Here is a 27,944-nt window from a genome sequence, read left to right as displayed (position 1 = left end):
TCGAACGTGATGACGTCACGGCTCCCACGTCAGATGTTTTTATTCTGCGCATCAGGACACCAAAATAGTCAACAAGGCAACAGAATGCTTAGCTTCAGTGTTCTTTATTAAAAATGCGCAGACAATGGCGCATACTTCAAACAAGTGTGAAACGATTAAAACGCGGTAATACTTGTGAACACAAATTCAAACATTGTACTCTTCACTGCTAGTGGAATGAACAGCAATCGCTCATTTAACATTCATATAATTTACAAACCCTACTCATATATAACAATGATACAGACTTCAAAATGTATGAGCATATTTTGGAATGGAACTGTGTGAAGTAAACAAAGGAATAAGTGTGCAATGAATATGCTGAACATGTGGTCTTACACCACAGCTGGTGCTACATAAACAAGTCCGGTCGGTTCTGGAAGGAGCAAATTCAAGATTCGCTACCCCTCCTTATGCTTTTATTAAAACACCACAACTGGAAACCCTTCGGAACCTCCCCCTGAAATGTTACATTCAGTCACTGTTTCAGACAGCACCTTCACGAATCACTCGTCGCCTTCCCTACGCGCCCCTCTGCGCTCTTGATGATTCCATAGCGCACTGCCACCTCCAGACACTGCTGGGCAATCTTCGCGATTGGGCCCCGGGCATCGGTGTCCTCCTTGGCCATGACAGAGAGGATCTCTAGAGCCTCGCTCTCCATGAGTTTCTCTGTGAGGTCGCGTTCTGCTTGCATGATGTTCAGGGCGATGACCACGCCGCGGTGCCGCAAGTCCTGGCTGTCACTCAGCAGAAGGGCCTGCAGGATCTCTAGCCAGTGGCTGGTCTACAAGTTGAAAAGAAAAAAAAAGATAATCGCTTTTAGTCTTGCGTGGTCTATAAAGAACTGAACTCATATTGAAAAAGTACATTTAATTAAAACACAGAGATGAAGACGTGGGATTTATGGCTTTATCAGAGCTCACCGTGCCAGGTATGCGGGCACACAGCTCAGGCTGCTCAGCAGTCAGCATGGCCAGGGTGCCCGCCGCTGCCTTCCTCAGCCGCTCGTCCTCCTCCCCGCAGAAGAGGACAACCAGCTTCAGGCGGTCATTGCCTGTGGCCAAGAAAAGCTTCTGCACCTGATAAAGACATCACACATCACAATATAGACTTTAGTGCTTTTAGGCTCCATGAATTATTGATCAGGTTCCTCGGCTCCTTTCCAGACATCATTAAGTCAGTACACAAGCAAAAACCAAACAAGACGTCTCAGCCAGAGATGAAAGCTGGGAGGCAGACTCACCTCGGTGCTTAAGGCCAGGTTGCACATGCACTCTGTAGCTGCAGCTCGAACCAGCTCGTGCTCCTCAAACATGTAGCCTTCAACTTTTGACACTGCTTTTTCCTTAATGATCTTCTGCCTGCTCAATATTTTACAGTCTGCAGTCAGTAAAACGGCAATAAAAACCTTGAAAAAGCCTAGTCACATACAGCATCTCACAAAAGTAAGTGCACCCCTCAGATTTTAGTAAATTACTGGTCCCTTCAAAATGAATAAACACAGACTAAACCGCTGGAAAAAAGTGAGTGAATACACCCCTAAGTGAAAATGTCCAAATTCATTGTTTCATTGTCATTGTTTTCTTTATATACAGAGCCAGTCAAAGGTTGACACACCCAGTATATGGAGGCTATGAAACATTTTTTTTTTATGTTTGATTAATCAGATTCCACTGTGTAACCTCTCTTTATCTTTCATGGCTGCCCATAACCAGCTTCATAAGATGCTCATTAACATGAGTGATAAAAAGAACTGCTGAAAAATCATTGTCTTAGAGAGTCTGAAATGCTGTCGTAAAAGCATTTATAAAGCATATTGTTAAGTACACAATGTGAGTTACTTATATTACTCAGACAGAGAAATATTCATAAATGAGTCTGAGAGTCGACAATTATGAATGGTTGTGTACAATAGCACTTTACTGAATGCACCAATCTCATGCAGCTCGTATTAACATACATGCGTTGAGGAGAGTAGGAGCAGCTCTGTGTAGATGAGTTTAGTTTTACACCCCAGCAGCGTAATGCAGGGTTAAGAAATTATCATCATCATCTCACATTTACACTGAGGCAACATTTTAATTAAATTGACAGACCTGAGCCTTTCATTAATGCCAGCTAGGTTGGTCAGCGCCATCAGGGCCTCAAAGTTCTGCAGCAGGGTGCACTCGAGATGCAGCAGGTTAACCAGGGGACGCACCACCTCATAGATCTGCAGTCCGGGAGAAGGTCACACAACTGTTAGCATGTTTCTGGGCACACATCACACACTCGGTCAGTGTGTCAGAGTCAGTGTGAGGTTTGCAAATGCAGCCTGTGTAGAACTGGGGACAGGTCCTTACCCTCTCCCCAGGGAAAGCAATCTCTGGATTGGAAGTGATGGTAATTTTGGCCAGAGCCTGTGAAGCTTTGACCTTCCCCACATCCGTATTCTCAGTGGCCAAAGGGATGAGTGCCTGAGAGAAAAGAAAAAAGAGACCTATGTATAATTCTGTCATGAATCTAACCGGTCCAACTTTAAAAATGATCAAAGAAAAGGCAGCCTGACCTTTCCCCCACCCTGTGCCACCACCATGCCCCTGTCCTCTTGCCGCTCCACCAGGGCCAGGAAAACTCTGCAAGAGGTCAGATGAAGAGATTCTTGTAGTCCAGACCAACTCAATTTCACACACACTTATTCCTTAGCAGGGCCACGACTGCTGGAGCCCATCCCTGCACGTGGGCAGGGGTTTATCGAGGATAGAGCACAAGCCCACCACAGAGCGCGCACGCACACACACACACACAGACCATATAGTCACACACACAAAGAACAAAAATGATTTCATCCCAAATCAAATGAATGAGGTGAGAGAATGAGGTATTTCCATCCTTTCAGCCCTTGAAATGAACTCTGAGTATAATAATAATAATAACTATAATAATAATTCTAATACAGTGTAATAAGTCTGATTTTTATTGTGTGCATATAGGCAAAAACTCCAAATTAACACAAACCTGTCAGAATTGAAGAGCAATTTTTTTTTTCTGTTGGCCCACTTTTTGAACCACTTCTAAAAAGTGAGAGGGGTAGTAGGGTGGTAGTAGCCAAGTGGACGCCTATGAACCAGAAGACTCAGGTTCAAATCTCACTTACTACCATTGTGTCCCTGAGCAAGACACTTAACCCTAAGTTGCTTCAGGGGGAGACTGTCCCTGGAAATACTGAAGTCGCTCTGGATAAGGATGTTTGATAAAATATCGTAAATGTAATTTAACCCTGGCACGGTACCTTGCAATGCACTCTTTACATGCGTCTGTAAGGGCGGGGCTCTCCTGCTTCACCATGCACACCAAAGCTGACACCACACCCGCCTGCAGGAGCTTCAGGAGACGCTTCTCCACGAAGAACTGAGCATCCTAATACACAAAAACACAACAGAGACACACGATTTAAATGAACGTTGCTATGATTCTTTTTTATGTCGGTGGTAGCAGCCTAATGGGGTACCAGAAGACCACAAAGTCACAGGTTCAACCTCCACTTACTACTACTGTGTCCCTCTAACTACTGATTGTAGGTCACTCTGGATGAGGGCGTCTGTTTAATGCTTTACATGTAAATTTGTGTTCTGTGTTCTAATTGCATGGACCAATACAATGATTCTCAATACCTTGGGATGCTCTTCAGGCACATGCTGCTTAGCATACTTGGCAAGTTCCACCAGCTGTGGGTCGGGCTTCTCCACATCATAGCTGTTGGTACAGTTCACCAGAGTGGAGCCCACAGCAAACAGCACTGTCTTGTCCTCCGACTGCACAAAGGACAGGAGTGGAAACAAATGGAAGACACTCAGCCTAGAGCGTACGTACGTTTCTGCAGGAGTTCCTGTCAGACAGAGAAAATGTCAAGATTACCTTGGCCAACTCAAACATTGCATTCAGGGCTTTCTTGTCCTCCACAAGATCCTCCTTCACATCAGCATCAAATGTCAAGTATGCCAGCCCTTCAACAGCCCAGCGCCGTGAAGTTGCAGGAAGAGAATCATTGCATAGCCATCTGTCAAAAAACAGAACTCACTACCATCAATCATTTTTAATGTGGCGTTCAAGAGTAGGAATGGGGTTCAGAATTGAAATGAAAAACTAAGAAAAAAAAAAAAAAAAGGGGACCCACTTCCTGCACTGCTTTGCCAGCTTCAACGTCGAGCCCTCTGCAAACTGCTTCATGCTGAAATCTGTGCCTCCGGCTGAGCCAAGTTTACACAGTCCCTGAAAGCATGTCACAGGCACATAAAGCCACTCCGCTACTGTAACCACGACAACCTGTCTTTCTGCCATTAGTAAGGCCGCCGGCGCAGCAGCAGCACTCACCACTAAAGCCCTGACGCGTATCCTGTCGTTCTCGCTCGTCTTGTAGAGGTCCTTCAGCAGGGCCACGCCGTTGGCTGTGATGAAAGAGGCTCTCTTGGCCTTTCCTGCAGCGTGTATGAGGGTCTCTACCGCCACCTGTTGATGGATGAGGTTCTCGGACGCGCACATGGCAATGACTGTTTCCATGACACCCGACAGCTCCAGGGTGCGGTTGCCCACGTCGCTAGGACCCTGCAGCAGCACGGACACCGCCTGGATTGCCCTGACTTTACTTTCCAGAGCCGGTTGGCTAAAATAATACCTGCGCAGAAAATAAACTTTTCACACTGTTGGTTTCACACAGATGGTTCTGAAGGAAAGGTGAGCACCGATGTTCCTTCACTTAATGGTTAGCTTGTGTAGCTGCTTATAACGATTTTACACAGAACATGCTTGACACACACACACACATAAATCCATCAACTGAGAAATGGGTAAAAAAAATGTTATGTTGTTGTGGTCTCTTTTCAGAGCTGTATATATTGTCATAGAGACACATTCAGCACGTATTCATAATATATAGTAATACAATTCTATAGCTTGAGAATACTCATTTTTTTTATTTTACTTTATAATTACTAATTGTTTTTCCAGCGTGAGACGTGAGGCTTTAAAACATTCTTCTAGGCTAAGCACAGCAGATGTGTGGAGCCTGAAGGACTCATAATGACTTTTCAACAAGCCGACTCAATCACTACATACTGAACAGGCTCATTAAACCCCCATTGTTCTGGTAAACGTCTAGACACGATGTCACACGGCACACAACAAATAAAACACACGAAGAACAAGTGATCTGTAATGACAACACACTCACTGGACATATTCCTCACATAGACGGTTGAAATTCTCCCTCTCGGAGTCACACTTCAGGTCGTCGTACAGTTTGTTGAGCAGCACAGAGCAGCTCATGGGGGTGTTGTCAGTGAGTGGCGGCCCGTCGGCCAGCTCCGGGACAGTGCCAGCGACCTCCAGGACCTTCTTCAGGCCTGCGGTTAACATGGACAATGGACCTAAGGACACTTGACTGAAAGATGCAAAACAAATCTTGCTTTTCGGTCTCCTACCGTGGTCGACCGTCCACAGTGTGACTGAGTTGTCTGGGTTCCTCAGAGATTTCCGAGGCACCTGCTTCACAAGCAGATTGATGGCGCTGTCTCGGCCCGGTCCAGAAACGGTAGCAGCGGGCATCATGTCCAAAAGGTGCTGCAACATGGAGCGCAACTCACGAGAAGGCTCTGTGCAGCACCATATACATGTAAGAAGTGAGATTATGTATAAAAAAAATGTGGCACATTTTGCACGTCCAGGAACAAAAATGTAATGTATCAAAGCGCTGAATGGGTTCTCCTACCAGGCAAAATGGCCTCATCTTTCCCTCTGATGTCCCTTTTCATGCCTTCCGTCAGGGCTTCAAACATAACCTGCAGAAGGTGGCAGGCTGCCAGGGACACGGCGGAAGCCCCAGAGCCCATAACCGCACACAGCTGTGGCATCCCCAGCTCATGTACAATAGCCATGGTCTATCAATAGAGATTCAGAAGGTCCACGTTTAGATATCCAGGAAAGTGGTAGCATGGCAAAAGACTTTCTTTCTTTCGGGTAGCAGATTCTCACCCTGGACTGATGTCCCGTGCAGAGTCCAACTAGAGTCCTGAGGGCAGAAAGAACAATGTCTTCATGGTGGGATGCCAGAAGCTTCTGAAGGAGTTTCACACCGTCGTTCCGGAAGACCTGCTCAGCTCCTGCATCCTCACGAGAGAGCACTACCAGGTTCTGAGCAGCCTGGAGCACGGGGAAAAAAAGGAGACTGGTAATGCAGAATGTTCGTTGTCAGTCGGCACACCTATTTTTACATTGGACAAAAAAAAAAAGACTATGAGATAAGTAAGCTTATGCGGTAAAATATATATGTTTGGTTGCTGTACTTCCTTGTTAAAAAAAAAGTTTTTTTGCTTTTATATCAGTCTTATTGGTCCCCTAATACTGTATCTGACGTCTTCGTCTTCCTCTGCTTATCCGGGTCCGGGTCGCATAGGGAATCCCTCTCCCCAGCCACCTCCACCAGCTCCTCCGGCAGGACCCCAAGGGGTTCCCAGAACAGACTGAAGATATAATTTCTCCAGCGTGTCCTGGGTCGACCCGGGGGCCTCCTGCCCGAAACACCTCCCCAGGGTGGCGTCCAGGAGGCATCCTGACCAGATGCCCGAACCACCTGAACTGGTTCCTCTCGATTGTGGAGGAGCAGCGGTTCAACTCTTGAGTCCCTCCCGAATGTCCGAGCTCCTCACCCTATCTCTAAGGCTCTGCCCGGCCACCCTACAGAGGAAACTCATTTCGGCCGCTTGTATCTGCGATCTCGTTCTTTTGGTCATTACCCAAAGCTCATGACCATAGGTGAGGATTGGGACGTAGATCGACCGGTAAATCATGAGCCTTGTTTTCTGGCTCAGCTCCATCTTCACCACGACAGATCAGTTCAGCGTCCACATCACTGTCGATCTCCTGCTCTCTTCATCCCTCACTCATGAACACATAGGGTGAAAGTAGCCTAGTGGGTAACACACTCGCCTATGAACCAGAAAACCCAGGTTCAAATCCCACTTACTACCATTAACCCTAAGTTGCTCCAGGGGGGGACTGTCCCTGTAACTAGTGTAAGTCGCTCTGGATAAGGGCGTCTGATAAATGCTGTAAATTTAAATGAACAAGACCCAGAGATACTTAAACTCCTCCACTTGAGGCACGACCTCTCTCCCGACCCGGAGTTGGCTAGCCACCCTTTTCCAGTCGAGAACCATGGTCTCTGAATTGGAGGTGCTCATCCCAGCCGCTTCACACCCGGCTGCGAACCTACCCAGCAAGAGCTGAAGGTCAACTGATGGCTATGCGGACCAAACTCACGCTCCTCTGGTACAAGGACTGAATGGCCCTTAACAAAAGGTCATCCACCCCATACTCCTGGAGCGCCCCCCATAGGGTGCCCCTGGGGACATGTTATAAAACTTCTCCAAATCCACAAAACACATGTGGCAACCTCCCATGTCCCCTCCATCTCCCCAGCAAGGGTAAAGATCTGGTCCACAGTTTCCACAAATCCACATTGCTCCTCCTCAATCTGAGATTCTACTATCGAACGGACCCTCCTCTCCAGTACCGTGGGGTAGAGTATCTGAAGTCTCTTTCCGAAATTCATCCCTGGTACAGAATTAGTAATTCCGTCATTTTAAATGCTAATCAGGAGGAGAGAGGCCTATAGAAGCGTGGTGGCATTCATGGAAATGACTTCATCAACACAATTCACCAACCACAATGTTTGGTGCAAACAGGAAGTCATGTCTGCGTTTTTCCTAAATAAAAAAATTCCCCTTGTGATCACATAAGGGGACAAATCCCAGATCTGACAATCTGAGAATGACATAAGACGCTCTCTCTACACCTCGTATTAATGTCAAATAATCTCACAAAGTGAATTTCCGTGTCAGGGGACACTGTACATGTAAATAAAGAGAAAAAAATTACTTTCAACCTACTTTCTGTTTGTCTGAGAGCTGTGCGGAGTCATCCAAGAGCAGCTTAAACATCTGCTGGACTCGGGCATCTGTGGAGGAGAGCTGGCCCGCCTGCAGACGATGATGGTCCGTTTAATGAAATACTCTTCGCACACACTGCACGCTCTAGCTCACCGAGCCATTCTAAATCCACAACTCCTCACCTTCTGCTGGATCTGTGTTCCGAGCAGCCGCAGCAGCTCTTGGAAGGCCTTGTTCTTGGGCTCGAGCTGTGCACACTTCTGAGCGTCCAGAAAAGCCTGGTCCAGCCGACCCAATTTCTGCAAGGCCTGAGCCCGGCGGAAGCGAGCTTTAATGTCTCCTGGATCTGAATCCAGAGCTGTAGGTGAGGACAGGGGAGTTACTAACACACTTTGGCAACATAGAAACATAGTCCCTCGGTTTATGAACCCTGAGTGTCTCCAGGGGGACTGTCCTCATAACCAAGTCGCTCTGGATAAGGGTGTCTGCTAAGTGCAACAGTGATAGAAATTGTGTCGTATCGGGATCGCACCTTTGGAGGCATCTGCCTCTGCTTTGGCGTAATCCTCCAGTTTAAGGTAACATGCTGCGCGGTTGCGGTGGAGGACAGCGGCTTCGGTCTGGTCGCAGCTGAGCTTGAGAGCTTTGGTGTAGCAGGACAGAGCTCCCTGCGCATCGCCGCTCTTGAAGAGGTGATTTCCCTCCTCCCTCAAAGCAGCGGCGTCCTGCGACATCGTCGGAAAAACGACCTACTAAAAAAAAGTTATTGTAAACGTATTTTTTTTACTTCCCTGCGTATATTTATTTACGCTTTCGCGGACCGCCGCGGACAGCGCAGCTAGCAGCGTGTTCTTCCGGGTATGATGCGCGTTGATGACGTGTACACGAGGCCCCGCCCCGTCGCTGTGTTCCATAACCGTAAAAGGTCGCGCAGACGCGAAGGGGACGCTCCTGCATACTTGCATTTGCTTCTGTCCTGGCAACAATTCTATGTCCTTTAACGGAAGATAAAACTATGTCTAATGTCCCAATATATATATATAAATTCCTTATAGTGCGACCTATATACAGTACAGACCAAAAGTTTGGTCTGGTTTTCTTTATTCTCATGACCATTTACATTGGTAGATTCTCACTGAAGGCACCAAAACTATGAATGAACACATGTGGATTTATGTACTTAACAAAAAGTGGAGACCTGGCCTCCACAGTCACCGGACCTGAACCCAATCTAGATGGTTTGGGGTGAGCTGGACCGCAGAGTGAAGGCAAAGGGACCAACAAGTGCTAAACACCTCTGGGAACTCCTTCAAGACTGTTGGAAAAGCATTTCAGGTGACGACCTCTTGAAGCTCATCGAGAGAATGCCAAGAGTGTGCAAAGCAGTAATCGGAGCAAAGGGCGGCTATTTTGAAGAAACTAGAATATAAAACATGTTTCCAGTTATTTCACCTTTTTTGTTAAGTACATTTTATTAAATTTTTGTTACGTTTGAGTCTAATCTTCTGCAGATTGCAGCATAGACCAGTGCTTCAAAAGCCTTTCAACAGTTGTTTGTGAAGTGCTCCCTCTTCCAGTAATGTGATGCCGTGCACTCAGTTGCCTTAGAGACAGAGTCCCTGGTCCTGAGGGATCTTGCTCTAAAGGAAGGCCTTTGAGCCCCTGCTATCACTAAGGCACTGCCGTGGCTTTGTTCTGCAGACAAATTGAAAAGCAGCGCACCACCAAGGGTGGGTCATAGATTTGCTTTGCACCATTGAGCCACCGAACTGGATAAGCCCCCTCAGCAGTGGACCAGAGATTTGCCAATGACTTTGACATGCTCCACTGCCAGGTTGGATGGAAAATCTTACATACAGAGATGGTCTTTCAACAGGCCAACAACAAAAAAATGAATACACTCAGTTTAGTAGTGTATTTAGTAACAGTTCACATTAGACAATGTTTGCAATGGAATGGTCCTACATCTATGTTACTCTGATGGCGAAGCTCTGTACCACTTTTGACTGGTTCAATTTACATTCAATCTTTTACATTAGATGCAATATGTTCCCCAGACTTTTTTTTCTTTTTTTCTTGTCACTACTCTGCAGCAGCCCTGATCGCTGAACGAAATCTCATGCAAAAAAAAAAAACCCAAAAAAACCTGTGTGACCGTTCCACTGTTAACAATGTCCCTTCAAACCTTAAGATCCATTGGGTGGCACTGCCGTGCCACACACAGTCTATTAAACCTGTATCTTTGGTAATCTAATATGCTGTACCATGCAACTTAATAACTCATTACATTAGCTTGGCAAGAGGAATGTTTAATCATAGTAAGACAAACAGCTAGACAGGATGAGTTTTGGTTTTAAATGAGCACGGTATCCAGGTTACTCACAATTTCATGTAGAATCTCTCATATTTACAATATATTACATGCAACCGAAACATTACACATTAAATTTCAATTCACATGTTGCACATCTGCCTTCATCTTCACTTCACCTGCATTGCCAGGTATTTACAGATTATACAGAAGTGACGCATCTTTGCTGCTTTCTTCTTTTGCATGAACAGGACACCGCTCTTGACAGGCCTGCTTTTTTGCCGACGCGCAGAGCAGAGCAGGGCATTGTTTCTCGAATGTCTGGCAACGGCTCAGAAGAAATGGTGCTAAATGGTAAATAATTGACGAGGCACGCTGAGAGTTCTCAGGTTATTGAAAGAGGAACAGGGAGCTACGAGTGCTGCCTCGCTGCAGCTCTGCTGTCAACAGGTAAGGTGAAAAAGAGCATCCTTCCCACGTCCTTCTCCAGTGGCCAGTATACTAAACGTCCATGGACCATAGACAACACCCCAATTTGCATCATTTTTATTTATGTATAAATTGCACGGAACAAATTACTTAGGGGTTATTGTTGCAGCAGGGAAAACTGAAAATTGCATACAAATATGTGGGTTGTTTTAGTTTCCATGTCAACCTACAGTAGCGCCTTTTAAATAAGATTGTACAACTGTTTTTTTATTGCCGAGCACACAGTACTCCTATATACACAAATTTTATTAGTATATTTTGTAAGTATGTTTTTGGCGTAACAGCCCCCATCCTCCAACTACCTCACACTTCCTAAAGTATTGGTGCATGACGCATGACACACTTTATGCTCATCTAAAAATAAGTCTGAGAGTGTTAACTTCTCTTGTACATCAGCATCCGTCCCACATCCAAAACGCGACTCTACTTTGTATATTCTTAAATTAAATTCCCAAACATCCCAGGTTAAATTACAATCATGCAACATGCAATAACTGCAAGAAGGCCACTTCTTGGTTCGTTCATATCATGATGTTCAAATTACCAAATTATCATTGACTTAAAAGAGGAAGAAAAAAATATGTACAGTACAGGCCAAAGGTTTGGACACACCTTCTCATTCAATGTGTTTTCTTTATTTTCATGACCATTTACTTTGGTAGATTCTCAATGAGGGCATCAAAATTATAAATGAACACATGTGGAGTTATGTACTTAACAAAAAGTGGAGACCTGGCCTCCACAGTCACCGGACCTGAACCCAATCCAGATGGTTTAGGGTGAGCTGGACCGCAGAGTGAAGGCAAAGGGGCCAACAAGTGCTAAACACCTCTGGGAACTCCTTCAAGACTGTTGGAAAACCATTTCATGTGACGACCTCATGAAGCTCATCGAGAGAATGTCAAGAGTGTGCAAAGCAGCAATCAGAGCAAAGGGTGGATATTTTGAAGAAACTAGAATATAAAACATGTTTCCAGTTATTTCACCTTTTTTGTTAAGTACATAACTCCACATGTGTTCATTCATAGTTTTGATGCCTTCAGTGAGAATCTGTAAATGGTCATGAAAATAAAGAAAACACATTGAACGAGAAGGTGTGTCCGAACTTTTGGCCTGTACTGTATATATATGATCTACACGTGATATACTTGAGGTTTTTTTTTTTCATCGGCTAGATTTTCCAACCGAGCTGTGAGTTACAGCGCAAAGACGAGCCGTCGCACCCCCTGCATGTAGATCGTAAATAGCCAATCATGGTCCCGTGCGCCCCGGATTTAAAAACAATGCGCGTCGCTCGACCCCCACGGTGCCGCGCTGCGCGCCCTCGCCTCGCCTCGCCGCCGTGTAGCCGGGGCGCGGGGATGGAGGAGCGGCGTCTGAGCTGAACGGCGTCTCGCCCGACGTTTCGGTAAGGCGGTTCGGCTTTTGGAGCTCTTTTTCCCCACCCCACCTCACACACACACACACACACACACACACACGACGGGGGGCGGATTCGTCGCGATAGCCGGACGGCGGTGCGTCTGGTGCTAGCCGGCTATCTGCGTAGCCCGTTAGCATGTTAGCTCCCGCTACTCCTCCCGCTTCGTAATATCCCGACGGTAATTGTAGAAGCAGATTTGTGTGTTTTTAGGTCCGCACGCGATTTCTACGGCCGGTCCGGTCACTCGGAGGAAGCGTTAAGTCGGGGCGTGCAGGGCTGCGGCGTAGCCGCGGGTTCGACACGCCGGTCTGGGGACATCTGTCACGGCGAGACCGGGTCGTGCAGCGCCGGACAGCCGGACCGTTGGCAAGACGCGCGGAGTTGTGTGGAGGCGAAGCGATTTGCCGCTGTAAGGCACAGCGCGCGGTGACACAACGAAACGTGTCCTCTGCATTTTAACCATCACCCTTGGCGAGCGGCGGGCAGCCATGACAGGCGGCCGGGGAGCAGCGTGCGGGGACCTCGGTGGCACGAGTCCGCTTCCTTACTTGCCCGCTAAATAAGCAGTAAAAGTTGTGTTGTTGGGTGTATTTTTGGTGACTCCCGAGCTTATTAGCCCTCGCTTGCAGCCAGGAGACCCTGAAAGTAGGTACCTGCCAGGATCTTTGTTTACCCGGGTTTCGTGACCACGTTACCACGTACACCAAAGAAGGCATAAACTGGCGGTAATTTGTAGAAAGGAAGCCATTGCATGTGAAGTGGTTGTCATTGTGATTCGCTGCAGCACGGCACACGGTGACACAACGAGACGTGTCCTCTGCTGTTAACCATCACCGTTGGTGAGCAGTGGGCAGCCATGACAGGCGCCCGGGGAGCAGCGTGTGGGGACGGTTGCTGAGTGGCACCTTGGCAGGTCGGGATTCGAACCGGCAACCTTCTGATTGAGCGCTAGGCCACTGCTGCCCCCAAAATGCCCTCTTCACCTGTTAAACCAGAAATAAACCTGTAAGTGCCGTATTTGTTCTAATGGGAAGGCGCTGATTTAACCCAGGACACGTCTCGTTGTGCCCGGCTAGCTCAGTCGGTAGAGCATGAGACTCTTAATCTCAGGGTCGTGGGTTCGAGCCCCACGTTGGCCGTCTGTTTTGGGGCAGTGGTGGCCTAGCGGTTAAGGAAGCGGCCCAGTAATCAGAAGGTTGCCGGTTCGAATCCCGATCCGCCAAGGTGCCACTGAGGTGCCACTGAGCAAAGCACCGTCCCCACACACTGCTCCCCGGGTGCTTGTCATGGCTGCCCACTGCTCACTCAGGGTGATGGGTTAAATGCAGAGGACAAATTTCACTGTGTGCACTGTGTGCTGTGCTGCTGTGTATCACATGTGACAATCACTTCACTTTCTTTCTTCTTCTTTTCTTAAGGTCATACATATGTGTGTGTTCTGCGTTGAGTTGATTTGCAAAGTCTGGCAGGGTCAACACTAGAGTCTCACCTGCGGGGCAGCGGTTAAGGAATCAGTGAGCAAAGCACCGTCGCCACACACTTCAATCACTTCACTTTCACTCAACTGGTCGTCGTTGTTTTTTGAGAAACGTGTGGGCGCTAACGTGTTTTTTATTTTAATTTTTTTTACAGACCACCCATCTTGGTGCTGGTTGAGAAGTGGCGGTGAAGATCTTTCAGGAAGCAACATTCTGTTTTCCGCAGTGTTCGTCTGCAGATGGTCCAGCTATCCTTTTTGCGGGTGAAGGAAACCAGTTTAGCCGCTAACCAGTCCGCTGTGAGTGGTTTGGGACCGTCTCGTCCCAAATCCCCAGGGGGAGCCTAGGTGACTGACAGACTTTGAGCTTATAGGATTATGATAATATTAGATCTGCTCTCTGAGAATAGGAGGAGCACCTGTCTGACTTAACGCCGAAATCCGGGGCTGCCTGCCTCGCCTCACCTCGCCACGGCCCTGCTGCTTCCGCTTCCCTTGTTTCTTGCCAGTGACACCACCTGCTGCCCGTTTATCTCCCGTCCCAAAGTCCCCGGTTTAGAGAATCGTTTTTGAACCGGGCTTCTCTCCTTGAGCTCGTTCCAGCCTCCATTCTTTCCCAGGGTCTCTCTGGACTTGAAGGCCCAGACGTTGGTAAAATAACCCAAAAACCACCAATAATGTGAGATCATCTGCGTCTCCACGTTGCCAAGTCCGTTTAATGTTCCACCTGCCTGCTCGGCCCGGCCTGTGTGATGGCTAATCTTCACGGCTAGCCAAGGAGGAAGACCCTGGTGGACGCTGTGCTTTGGCCAGAACTGACCGACCCCTTGGCAACTTCTGCTGATAGCGTTTCCTCCCCTCTCCTGCCCCGTATGGGAGGGTTTGGGGGGAGAGAGAGCGACTTGGCGGGAATGGACAGTTGCTGACACTGGTTCAGCTGGACGCTTCCCGTAATCAGACGTTTTGAAGCAGCTGTCGTCCACATCTGCCTGCTCGCACCGCGCCCAGATCCTCGAGATGAAGCTGAAGAAGCAGGTGACCGTGTGTGGAGGAGCCATTTTTTGCGTGGCCGTCTTCTCCCTGTACCTGATGCTGGACAAGGTGCAACATGACCCAGCAAGGAGGCAGAACTCTGGTGGGAACTTTCCAAGGGTAAGTGATCTTGGAAATCGCAGCCTTTCATATTCTAGGCATGATCTCTGTAGCAATTAAGTTCTGGCGCCAACATGACCCGCCTACCTACAGTGCATTTCAAATGATTTAAGGCCAAAGTACAGAAATGTGACATGGTTTGAGTGCTTATTTAGGACTATAAAATTGCATTGATAGTCATGCAACAAAGTAGTAGCCTAGTGAGTAACACACTCGCCTATGAACCAGAAGACCCAGGTTCAAATCCCGCTTACTACCATTGTGTCCCTGAGCAAGACACTTAACCCTGAGTGTCTCCAAGGGGGGAATGGCCCTGTAAATACTGATTGTAAGTCACTCTGGATAAGGGCGTCTGATAAATGCTGTAAATGTAAATCCAAGCGATACCTGCCCAAACACCCAAGTAATACCGCAGTTTATGACTGTGCGCTTTAAATGAATATTAATGTGCCTAGTGTGACCAGTTTTAAAAAAAAAAAAAAAAAATCTGACAATCACTTAGTTTTTTGTTTTTTTTTGTTAAATATAGTTTGTAAAAGCTGTTAAATGTGCGTGGGGCTTGTATTTTTTAGATTAATTAATATTGAAAATAAGTCATATTGCAACAAAATGTGCATATTTTTTTTTTCTTGCGATATTGGCAAAAATGCATTAAGGGTGTTACAAATATGAATACAGCAATATATCTGGATATTTTACGTAGTGATATTGTATTGATAAAGAAATGTTAAATATAAATTTTTGTATGCAAATTTAGTCCAAAATTCAGTTCCTGGTTATGTTCGGCTGAATTATTAATGTATTGTGATCCACACAGATCGTGCACAGCATCTTGTACATCAGCTTTGTTTTTACATTTGTACAATATCACAATACATCATACATTCATATCGTGACCCATGTATCGTGATTTCATATCGTGAAGTCATTGCCAGTACGCACCACTGTGTTCCAAAAAAAGCTGGAAATTGCAATGTACCATCATTGCCTGTAAGCATGGCAGTTAAGAAGTGGTTGCACAGAGGGATAAATGATGGTAATAGGCTATACTGTTTCTGAATGACACCCAATCCCGCTGTTTAAATAGAAGCTCATACCAATATTCTTTCCATCCTTAATAATTAAATAGCCATTCATTTTTAAATCCCTTTTAACATAATAGGTTTTACGCATTCAATCACAAAAGGCTGGCACAAGAAGCAACTAATTGGAGTGTCCTGTTTTAAACAGTGGTAAAGTTACACAACATGCTGGCTCATTATGTAGTAGAACTTGTGAACATTTTGCAATGAATATCACTATACGAACACTTCCAAGATTATTTTGATGTTTTTATATCTAGGTGTGGTTGATCACTTTCATTTTAAAATGCTTGCTTCCTTATTTTTATGAATTTTTATTTTAATGAATGCAGCGTGTAAACGTCTCTGCATTGTTGAGTTGGTCACCAATCCTTCGTTTATGGGGATCATTGTCTCTTTGAAGGGTGCAATCTTTCTTTAACTTTGTCTTTGTGCCAGCACTTTTTTTTTTTTTTTTTGCTTGGGGTTATTCATTATCCCCCTTTATCTAGACCAGAGACCTTGTCGTGCTGAAGCAGTGCAATAATGAAGTATAAATCTTCCACCAGCACCACCAGACTTGGCTGTAGATGCAGTGTTGCCTGTCAGAATATTTTGCTAACCTTTGCCTCCTAACTATTGTAGACCTGTGTGTGTTTGCAGAATCTCAACACTTTAGATCTTGTCTCTTTTTTTTTTTTTTTGTGGAAAAGCAATGGAAGAACTGACAGGAGTATTACCTTGGGAACAAATGTTATGTCCTTGTGATGTCAGTACTCATCGGTGCTCGATGCTTTCAGGCATTTCAAAGACTTGAGTGTTTTCCCTTGTCTATTCAAACTCTTCATACATGAAGGACCTTTTGAAATGTGTGAGGCTGAAAAGTTATTACTTAAAGCTTTCTACTCGCTTATGTGAAAAGCAACAAATTAGGCACTTGACAGGCACACTTTTTTTTTTTTTTAATAGTAATAATAAAAATAGCAACTAATGCAAATCCTAAACTATTACAGAATTATTAGTCATTTTAACATTACATGACTATACCTCCTAAGGTAAAACCATAAATAGGTTCCTTAAAGGGTGAATAAATATAGATCTCAGTGCGTGACTTCACTTTGGTTTATTTGAGTGTTGTTTCTATTAAGCAGGCCTTAAGCTGACTAGCAATTGGTGTGATTAGGAAAAAAGCACATAGAACCACAAATGTTCCCATAACCCAGTCAGTGGAGACATGCATTACAGTGTACCTCTTTGTGCTGGTGCTAAGCCCAGGTTAATTGTAAGGGTTGCATCAGGAAGGGCATCCGGTGTAAAACGTTTGCAAGGTCAGTTGTGCAGACTGACCAGTTGATCCGCTATGGTGATCCATAACGGGAGCACCAGGCAACCAAAAATGTTTCCATAATTTGGTACTTTTCTGCGTTATTTGAGGAAGTTCTAGTTGGTTTTAGGATGTGGCTGGTTACTTATTTAGATAATAGGTGTGCAATGGTACAGGTATCCGTACCATGGTTAGTTTTTGGTTTTGTGTGTAAGGGGAGAACAATGCACGGTGCAATGACCTGTTTGTTTACAGGCATCCCCAAGTATTCCGGGGGAGTTGTCTGTTGCCCATTCATGTAGCCCGTACTACATAAAGAACATATGTATTGGCTTATTTTGCTAAGTAAACCAATCATATTTCAATGTGGGCGGCTCTTATTGAACTTCTCGAGGACCGACGTTACGGTAACTGTTATCGTTGAGCAGAGCATCATGGCAGAGGGAGAGTTCTAGGGTAAGGTAACTTCCCAGAAATGTCTTGGCAGCTTCTAATGTCTGTGTTCCAAAGCATTTGTAACAGATGTGACATGCACCTTTTAAGAAAAACTGTGTTATGCGTTGGGGCGGAACCCTCAGCTACATCCATTCAGTGGACATTTATGGACCAATTTCAAAATGAATTGCAAAACCGAAATCCAACAGCCCATAAGGGCTTATTGGACTGTGCAGGGCAGACAGAATGGTTCTGTGTTTTACAGAGTACCATCGGACCCGTATTAGATTAAACATAAATTACTAGATTAATGAACTCCATTTTAGGTGAGCTCTGTGTAGTTAAAGGAATCTACCGGATACTGAACCGATTATGTCGGGCATGAAATTTATCATGGCGTTTTAAATACCAAACGGACACCAAAGCCAAAGGGGTAATTAACTTTTTATGTTGGTTATTGTTTTCTTTCTGAACTTAGTCTTATCGAGGCATTCATTAATACATGAATTAATTTACTTGGAAGGTACACTGTAAAAGGTAGGAAGTCCTATTACCTATTACAATCCCCACAAGAGGTCATGCACCATTGGTAGATTATAATAAGTCATTATAATTGTTCTAATAATGAAAAGAATATTGCAGTTCCATTGGAAAATAACCTGAACAACATTGTATGTATTATGTTGGGCCATTTATCTTAATGTCATTCTTTTATTTTAAAAGTTTAACTCCACATGGACCGAGTAATCAAACTCAAAGCTGAGTCTGAGGTCTGTTTTGATGGAAGCAAATCTTCATCGCATGGGAGAAAATTAAATAGTGATGTACATATCACGTGCATACAAAAATACCAAAGCTGAGCAAAATTTATGCATGTGTGTGTTGCTTTTTTCCCCTACAAGACTCCCACCCACAATAATTAAATGACTTTCATTACTCAACAGAATTTTGCTGAAATTAAGCTTTAAATCAAGCAATGTTACTGAAAGCTAAAATTTAGGCCTAATATTAACAGCCTTTGAGTTCCTTGTTTGTTTGCGATTGCAGAGTCAGATATCCGTACTCCAGAACCGCATTGAGCAGCTTGAACAGTTGCTGGAGGAGAACCACCAGATCATCAGTCACATTAAAGACTCTGTACTGGAGCTGACTGACACGGGGGCCGTATCGCCCAGCGGCCACCTTCCCTTCCGCAGCTCCAACGGCTCCTGGGTGCTGCCTTTCGATGGACGGGCCGCCTTCCTCTCAATCAAGCCTCAGGACTGTCAGTTTGCCCAGGGCCGGCGCTCCAGCCCTGCTGAGCTGCAGGTCTGTGACCCTGGAGAAAATAATGTTTCACCGCAGGGTGTTGTTTCAGTTTTTTAAATTATTATTATTATTATTATTATTATTATGAATTTAAATTTGAAATACCCCAGGTCTGTTGGAACAAGAACATGTGCTGAAATCTGGAAGCTACACATTACCTTACTACAGATATTACATGTAATAATTACTATAGTATGTATTAATCTGTGAGTAACACAGGGGCAGTGGTGGCCTAGCGGGTAACGAAACGGACCCGATGGCTGCCCACTGCTCACTAAGGGTGATGGTTAAAAGCAGAGGACAAATTTTGTTGTCACCGTGTGCTGTTTCACAATGACAATCACTTCACTTTCACATGGTTATATAGTGGTAAACATAGATATTATGATCAGCTCTCCTGCTATATATCCGTTATGACAGAATTGACCATATAACACTATCACCAGGATATTGTATCATATCATGTGATCCCCACCCAGTAGATGTTACTGCTACTCTTCCTTGTCCCTGATTGAACTTTTGAAGTTTTTATTGCCTTGTATCATTATTCTATTAATGTCTGACCCCTGTTCCTGCATGTCCTAAGATGCTGGACGTCTACTCTCTGCTGAGCTTTGACAACGTGGACGGTGGCGTGTGGAAACAGGGCTTTGAGATTACCTATGACCCCAACGAGTGGGATGATGAGCCCCTGCAAGTGTTCGTGGTGCCTCATTCTCACAACGATCCAGGTCTGTGTCCATTCCTGCACTGTGAGCGCTCAACCTGCCTACCTCAAAAAGCAGCAGCGTTTTGATCTTTTTCCATACGCATCAAGCATGCACACCTGAATGCAATATTGATTTATTGATGTGCTTGCTTAATTTTTTTTTCTTCTTCCATGGGTAATTTTCTTTTATGAGTTTATTTGACCCTTTATCACCTCTGCTGGAGATTTTTGAAGATAGAATTTACCAGGGCCCTCTGTGTTGGGAATGGGAATTTGTCATCTGAAAGCCTCTCCGAAGAGAGTCCGTTTTTAAGGGTACACTTGGGGTAAAAAATGTTCACTGAATCACATTAAACCACTACTTTGCCTTAGTCCCCATTGCATATTCATTACAGAAAGTGAGAATTTATATGACAATGTGTAATAGCATGTCTAACAGCTAATTTTTCACAGCTATTAATACAATTCATCAAAAGTAACAGAAACTTGGCAACCAACTACAAATGGCTACTGTGCCACAGTAATGAGATGATCAGATGCACTGTTACAGCACGGATGAAAGATCCGAACTGTCTTTAGGCTCCATCACACCGTGCTAATGGCACAGCTCTGAAGAACCAATGGTTTAGTTTTTTTTTTTTACTGGAAAAAAACGCCGGCACTGCTTCCTCTCTGTGCCGAACATTGTACTTGGTGAATGGTACTAATGACTTCATTTCCGCGAATTCCCCCTCACTTCTATAGGGCCGCTCTCCGCCTCATTTGCATTTAAAGCTACACCCACCGAATCTGTGCAACCTGGGGAATCTCATTGTGTGACGGGCTAAAAGTGGCTGTATTATTGCACCCACGGCTGAATTTCGGAAAAGGACTTCAGATACAGTATTAGTGGTCAACTAAGACTGATATAAAAAGCTTAATTTAGGTTATGTGAATTCCTCCTTTTCATTACTGGATTTGCTTTGCCAATGGGCAAATGTCCCTTTCTTTTGCTCTATTCATTTATTTAAAAAATATCAAGAGGTTCTGTAACCATTGGCCTTTGAATTGTAATCAGTACCCATTGTTTTGTGTGTGTGTAACAGTTGGTGCAAACCCATTGTAAGCACAACCACAGTCATTCTGGTTACGTCTGGGGTCTTGTTAATGCGCTTGCCTCGTTTTGGCCACTTCTGGCATTAGGGGGATGTAATGATTATGTGTGAGCGCAGGTAAAGTAGGTCCAAGCTGCAGGCCGCCGTGCTGTGCCGTCTGCCATTTGGCACGGTGCGATGGAGCCGAAAGACAGTTCGGATCTTACATCCGTGCTGTAACAGTACATCTGAATCATCTCATTACTGTGGCACATTAGACATTTGTACGTTGGTTGCCACAGTTTCTGTTACGTTTGAATGAATCGTGTTAATGACTGACAAAGCTGACTGTTTTTGTAATATTAATATTGTAGTAATAAGACTTGTCTGCGCTAAGCTTGGTTGATTGACAGGCTTTCATCTCACAGCACATTTTCTACCCTTTTTGTGTTGCAAACAGACATGTTTAAATTATTGAACAGAGGTTCATTTAAACTCATGGTGCTCAGTTGGGTTTCTTTTGAAGTGCTTTGCACTCCATCTTTGAAGTTAGGAACGTCAAGACTGGCGCAGAAACCCCTGCTGTCTTTTCACCCTGGCAGGCTGGGTCAAAACGTTCGACAAGTACTATTATGACCAGACGCAACACATCTTCAACAATATGGTGGTCAAGCTGACCGAGGACCCTCGGCGGAAGTTCATCTGGTCCGAAATCTCCTTCTTTGTCAAGTGGTGGGAAAACGCAGATATACACAAGCAGGAAGCCATGCGCAAGTAAGTGGTAGATCTATAACTTGTGGTATCAAACAGACTTTTACTCTGGTATTATTATTTTTATCCATCCCTCTGGCAGCTGCCATAGAGATACTTTGAATACTTGTTCCTGGCCTCAGAGAGCTAAGATGCTGATATTTGTCATCATATTTTCATATATATGATGAGAGCCACTCCCTGAATCCTCTCCTCCTTCAGGCTGATTCTTGGGGGTCAGTTGGAGATGGTGACCGGTGGCTGGGTGATGACAGATGAGGCCAACTCTCACTATTTTGCCATGATCGACCAGCTCATCGAAGGACACCAGTGGCTGGAGAGAACTCTGGGTATTTAAAACCGACCCTGACCTTGTAATTTGCCTTGGGTCAGACTGATATGTTAGTTCCACCATCTGCTGTGTGTGATCTCATGGGGTGGGTTCGTCCTGTTGTAGGTGTGATACCGCGCTCTGGTTGGGCGGTGGACCCATTCGGCCACAGCGCCACCATGCCCTATCTGCTGAAAAAGGCTAACATCACCAGCATGCTGATCCAGCGAGTGCACTACTCCATCAAGAAACACTTTTCCTCTACCCGAAGCCTGGAGTTCATGTGGCGGCAGTCGTGGGGTGAGTGGCTCAGAGGGTCTACAATCTCAATTTGGCAGAATATAGGGAACATGTGCAATTCCTCCAAAAAGTATGTCAGGGAATGCATCGGATCATAAAAATTTAAGCAGCTCCACTTTTCCTGAGGGAATGTTTTTTTTGTTTGCCAGAATGGAGATGCCAATTTCTTACTGAAATTTAAAATGACATGACCTGACCCAGTGGGTAATTCTCAGGTGAATTTAATCCAGCCTATATAGACCTTTTTATATTAAAAGTCATCTTTCTGTAGGGGCGAGTGATATTCTGTAAGCCTCTCCGATGCCTTTTGTGGGCTCAAGTTTCTCTGTGTGTAAGAGAGGGTCTCTTCCTTTTCTGCCACTCTGTTGCCATGACCACAGCCCCCGACTCCAGTACGGACATCTTCTGTCACATGATGCCCTTCTACAGCTACGACGTGCCGCACACCTGTGGCCCGGACCCGAAAATCTGCTGCCAGTTTGACTTTAAAAGGCTGCCTGGGAGCAGGGTGAACTGCCCTTGGAAGGTGCCACCACGAGCAGTGGTGGATGCCAATGTGGCCGAGAGGTGAGCACCCAATCTGCTCTTCAGGTTGCTAATTACTGCACAAAAGTGGTCTGACTGCAGAAGTTCAATGGTGTTAATTGCTTATTGTGTCCTTCAATTACCTTCATTTTTTTAGTAAAACAATTTGTTCAAACCAAGGCTCTCAGATAATGCTTGGTAATAAATTCTGGCATGTGTCTTAACATGGCCGGTAGTGAAAACTGACATTTGTTTAGTCTTTCCATCCGTTGCCAAAGCATGTCTCCCAACAGCATTTCCCATCGCCGTCATTACCTGGAATCCTTGACAAGCAGAGGAACTGATGTTGCATTAGCTGTGTTCAATTTGTGCCACGTCAAATCACAGAAGGTGCTGTCATTGTGACATTTGACAACAAAGGATTTTCTCTTTTTGAGGGAAAGTGTTTGATTTTCCTCTTTTTTTTTTTTTTTTAAGAAACGACCCACTATTGAAAAGCACGTTCTAAGCCACAGTTCTGACTGGTTGTTCCATCTGTTTGGCAGAGCTGCTCTTCTGCTGGACCAATATCGCAAAAAATCAAAGCTGTTCCGCACCAAAGTGCTCCTTGTTCCACTGGGTGATGACTTCCGTTACGATAAGGCCCTGGAGTGGGATCAACAGTACCAGAACTACCAGCGGCTGTTTGACTACATGAATGCTCGCTCTGAGATGCACGTCCAGGTAAGTCCTGATCTGAATGTGTTTCTACTTTTTTTTTTTTTTTTTTTTTTTTTTTTTTTTTTTTAATGACGTCGGATGATCTGTGTGTTCAGTTCGGAGTGCGTAATTCCACCCGTGTGCCGTAAAGGGCTTGGCAGCCTTTCTCTGTGATGCACAAGTAGCAATAAAACAATAAAAGGCCTTTTGGTGCTCCGCTGGCATCATTAAGCCTGGCAGGAAAATTAAATCCACTTGAATAAATTGGTAATAAAACACAGCCTTTTTCTATTTTCTGGGATGTCTTAGATGGTGTTGTTTTGCTCCCATGCCATGGGTTTATCCAGCGTAGGTGTCTCTATTTGTCTTTTACAGCCAATAAACACTAATTTCAGGACCTCTTTAGCACTTGAGGTGAAAGCCCATTAAGCGTGGCATGGGACATAAGATGCACAAATTAGTAATTCATGGCGTGTTCATAAAGTTTTAGAGTGGGAACTTGCGAAGCGTAAAATGAAGTCCCTGTCCATTTTCCTTCAGAGGCGTCCTGTGGTTTTTTCTATTTTTGTTAACACTAGGCCCAGTTCGGCACCCTTTCAGACTACTTCAATGCCGTGTACAAGGCCAACGACGTGGCCCCGGGTACCCGGCCCCCAGACCACCCCGTGCTCAGTGGAGACTTCTTCGCGTACGCAGACCGGGAGGACCACTACTGGAGCGGCTACTACACCTCCCGACCCTTCTACAAGAACTTGGACCGAGTGTTGGAGTCTCACCTCAGGTGAACTTTTTTTTTTTTTTTTTAATGAACGTGCATCCCAGGTCACTTTTTTTTTTTTTTTTTTTTTTTTTTTTTTTTTAACACAGTAATTTTACTCCCAGTAAAGAGTTTGACTATTTTGCAGGCAGGGCTCATTAAAGTTACCCCACTGAGAAAAGGAATGGAAAATTGCACTATGCGTAGCCTTTTAAGCTTTAATGTGAGCAGAGCATTGTCTGGCACAGTCTGGGTTTTTTCCCCCCTGATTGGTCCCATAATGGTGGTGATTATTCAAACTGTGAACATCTGCCTTGAAACTCGGTAGAAGAATAAAGCAGCGGCTCAGATTGCCGGCTTGGACGCAGGTAAGGTGCCGGAGATGGAATCTGCGTTCTGCTGTGCAGTGAGGTGAATTTTTTTTTTTCCTCTCGCGGTGTGAAGTAATTGACCTGGCCCACCTCTTGATTTTGCCTTGTTTTTAAGCCAGTGGAAGAGGAGTGATCTCGCTTTTGATCTCCGCCTTGTTTGTTCTCTCGCGCAGGGGTGCAGAGATCCTGTACAGCTTGGCGGTGGCCCATGCTCGCCACGGCGGGATGGAGGGCCGCTACCCAACCACCGACTACGCCCTGCTGACTGACGCGCGCCGCGACATCGGCCTGTTCCAGCACCACACGCCATAGCTGGCACCGCTAAGGAAGTAGTCGTCATCGACTATGGCAGCAGGTAAATGCCAATGACGTGGGGGTCTGGCTGTGTGGTTCAATTCCGAGGAAATGAGGCGGAAGATGGAGCTTTTCTTTTCTTCCTGCAGGATGTTGCGTGCCCTGGTTGGTCTGAAGAGGGTTATAATCAATGCAGCTCACTTCCTCATCATGAAGAACAAAGACGTGTATCGCTTCTACCAGACTGAGCCCTTCCTGGAAACGGTACGGTGTAGCCTTTCTTTTCTTCAGTATTGACAGCACTTTCTAAAAAATACCTGCTGCATGTTGAGCCTAATTCCTGTGTCTGTTTCATTTGGGATGCTAGGATGACAAACGTCCCACCCAGGACTCTCTCCCTCAACGCACTCTTATTGAGTTGGACCCAAATTCGCCACGGTAACACAGTCCATACCATCTAAACAAACTCCATATTCTCACCGAACTATGTTTTTCCTCTCTTTTTTTTAATTTTTTTTTTTATTTGGTACACACACACACACATACATATAAATTCATTCAATTCATTTTATCCCCATAAAGGCAGCATGATGTGGCTTAAAAATATTTATATTGCAATAAACAATATAGAACTAATCACTATGTAAATGCTAAATTCAGCCCTTCATTGCATAAAATTGTACCAAACCAAAGTTTAAAATTCACGGGTTCTGCTGTTGTGGAGAAGTGTCTTACATTTATGAACTGATCACTCCGGAAGAGCTTTCTCAGCAACCCGGCTGTTGACACTTTTTGATGTCTAGTCACCCTTAAAAAATTGTGGGTTTTCACTTAAGTACTTATATACATTGCTTAAAAAGTAAAGGGCACACAAAAATTAGCAATCTGAATGAATGGAATATTTACAGAGTTGAATGTGCTGACAACACACACAAACATTATCAACAGAAATCACCTTTACCAAACCATGGAAGTCTGGATTTGGAATCACACTCTAATTTAAATAGGAAAAACACACTACAGGCTTCCTACAATGCCTGGGCATGCTCCTGATGAGGTGGCAGATGGTCTCCTGAGGGCTTTCCTCAGACCTGGACTAAAGCGTTTAACAAACTTGGTGGATTGAGCGAGACATGTCCCAAATGTGCTGAAGTGGATTCAGGTCTGGGGAACGTGTGGGCTAGTCCATAGTATCAATACCTTCGACTTGCAGGAACTGCTGACAAACTCCAGCAACATGAGCATTGTCATGCATTAGGAGGAACCAGCATATGGTCTCAAAAGGGGTCTGAGGATCTAATCTCATTAAGCACATGGAGGGCTGTGTGGGTCCCCAAAGAAATGCCACCCCACACCATTACTGACCCACTGCCAAACCGGTCATGCTGGAAGATGTTGCAGGCAGCAGAACGTAACAAAGCATCTCCAGACTCTGTCACGTCTGTCACATGTGCTCAGTCCGAACCTGCTTTCATCTGTGAAGAGCACAGGGCGCCAGTGGCGAATTCGCTAATAATCTTGGTGTTCCCTGGCAAATGCCAAATGTGCTGCACAGTGATTGGTTGTCGGACGTCTGGGACGTACCACGCTCATGGAGTCTGTTTTGACTTTGACCATTTGTGGCCTGCCGTAGGTCATTTTGCAGGACCCTGGCAGTGCTCCTCCTGTTGCACAAAGGTAGCGGTCCTGCTGCTGGGTTCCTACGTCCTCCTCCACGTCTCCTGATGTACTGGCCTGTCTCCTGGTAGCCCCTCCATCAGTAGTTACAGGGACAGTCCCTCCCTGGAGCAACTTAGGGTTAAGTGTCTTGCTCAAGGACACAATGGTAGTAAGTGGGATTTGAACCTGGGTCTTCTGGTTCATAGGTGAGTGTGTCACCCACTAGGCTACTTCCACCCTATTAAAGGGACAGGCACCTGTTGTCTATTCAATTTGCACAAAAGGAGACTCTGGTTCAAACCTCACATACTACCAGACAGACTGTCCCTGTAACTACTGATTGTAAGCCGCTCGGGATAAGGGCATCTGATAAATATTTCGGTACAAAACATGCATGTGCCAGGACTATTTTCTGGGTGGAGCAGCAGACTGTGCTTAGACTGGGCAGGAAAAGTACCTGTAAGGCAACCAAGATGCTGTCTGTTTAATATTAGGATTTGTACTCTACGTTCACGATAGTCATTTAACTAAGTCTCATTTGGAACAAGCTGCGTTTCATTGTGTATATTCGTTATATTGCTCATCCCTAATCCCCATCGCCAGTTCATTTCCACTGCATTGCAACGCCTCCTCTCTCGCTCCCTCAGGTACCTGGTGGTGTTTAACCCAGTGGAGCAGGACAGGCTGTGCCTAGTGACTGCTCTGGTGAACACGGCCAGGATCCGGCTGCTGACTGAGGACGGGCAGACGCTGCCTGTGCAGTTAAGCGCCCAGTGGAGCTCTGCTGTGCAGATGAGCCCAGAGGTTTACCAGGTTTGTGAGGCTTTAGGCCTGATGCTTAGGGGTCTGGATGTATGTCTGGTTATGTAGAAAATGCTTTTTTTTTTTTTTTCATTTTGCTTGTTAATTATTGGGTATTTTCTAAATGCGAACTCCTGCTGTTCCAGGCCTCCTTCATGGCCCGTTTACCTGCTCTGGGCCTGGCATTGTTCCACCTGTACGACTCGACGGATTCTCCCATGACTCTACGGTCTGACACCTTATTAAGGCTGCCCACGCACAGCCAGACTGTTCATGGCCTGGACCCCCTGCCACTGCGCACGGTGACCTCAGACTCGCAACCCTTCTACATCCACAGCCAGGCACTCACACTGGGATTCTCTGGGACTACTGGTCTGCTGGAGGTCAGAAGTTAATGAAGTCCCTTAGATAGAGTGTTGATAGATGTTATCAAATAGAGACTGGGCATTGATTTCTTTTTCTCTCTATCTTGTTCTTCAGACCATCCGGAGGAAGGATGACCCCCAAGTCATGCGAGTGCAGTTTCAATTTGTTACTTATGGAACCCGGCCATCTAAAGACAAGAGTGGGGCTTACTTGTTCCTGCCTGATGGAAAGGCCAAGGTGGGATTTGGTTACCCTCTCAGAACAGTTTTCTTGCAGGCCCAATTATTTCTAGACTGTTTTAACCACCCTCTCCTCTCTTCTGTTCCAGCCCTATAGGCAGAAAGATCAGCCTGTGGTGCGTA

General features: G+C 45.4%; 2 protein-coding genes and 1 non-coding gene across 3 annotated transcripts in view; 2 read left to right on the top strand and 1 right to left on the bottom strand.

Moving 5' to 3' along the window:
• Positions 1-88: 88 nt before the first annotated feature.
• Positions 89-8,824, bottom strand: LOC114766956 (protein unc-45 homolog A-like). Its single transcript, XM_028958346.1, has 18 exons — positions 8,500-8,824; positions 8,150-8,325; positions 7,968-8,057; positions 6,052-6,219; positions 5,789-5,957; positions 5,502-5,672; positions 5,252-5,423; positions 4,396-4,696; positions 4,199-4,293; positions 3,940-4,081; positions 3,696-3,836; positions 3,314-3,441; positions 2,591-2,657; positions 2,385-2,498; positions 2,139-2,254; positions 1,286-1,403; positions 966-1,121; positions 89-826 (listed from the first exon to the last, which is right to left on the bottom strand). Exons 1-18 carry the CDS (start codon positions 8,699-8,701, stop codon positions 539-541), a joined length of 2,814 nt encoding a protein of 937 aa, XP_028814179.1. The 5' UTR covers positions 8,702-8,824; the 3' UTR covers positions 89-538.
• A 3,231-nt stretch (positions 8,825-12,055) lies between these two features.
• Positions 12,056-27,944, top strand: part of LOC114767191 (alpha-mannosidase 2x-like) — a 16,244-nt gene continuing 355 nt past the window's right edge. The window contains 18 exon segments of the mRNA XM_028958772.1: positions 12,056-12,175; positions 13,823-14,819; positions 18,687-18,947; positions 19,534-19,678; positions 21,332-21,503; positions 21,702-21,829; positions 21,937-22,110; positions 22,491-22,677; positions 23,181-23,358; positions 23,913-24,115; positions 24,636-24,763; positions 24,766-24,817; positions 24,906-25,020; positions 25,124-25,194; positions 27,063-27,228; positions 27,363-27,599; positions 27,697-27,819; positions 27,911-27,937. Coding sequence (XP_028814605.1) covers positions 14,685-14,819; positions 18,687-18,947; positions 19,534-19,678; positions 21,332-21,503; positions 21,702-21,829; positions 21,937-22,110; positions 22,491-22,677; positions 23,181-23,358; positions 23,913-24,115; positions 24,636-24,763; positions 24,766-24,817; positions 24,906-25,020; positions 25,124-25,194; positions 27,063-27,228; positions 27,363-27,599; positions 27,697-27,819; positions 27,911-27,937 — 2,502 coding nt within the window. The 5' untranslated portion in view covers positions 12,056-12,175; positions 13,823-14,684.
• On the top strand, positions 13,257-13,329 carry trnak-cuu (transfer RNA lysine (anticodon CUU)). The gene has a single exon. It is a non-coding gene; the product is annotated as a tRNA-Lys (tRNA).

The sequence above is a fragment of the Denticeps clupeoides genome, chromosome 17 (genome assembly GCF_900700375.1).
Source record: "Denticeps clupeoides chromosome 17, fDenClu1.1, whole genome shotgun sequence".
Taxonomy (NCBI): Eukaryota; Metazoa; Chordata; class Actinopteri; order Clupeiformes; family Denticipitidae; genus Denticeps; species Denticeps clupeoides.
Note: the sequence above shows the minus strand (reverse complement) of the source record. Positions and strands in the feature narration are given on the sequence as shown.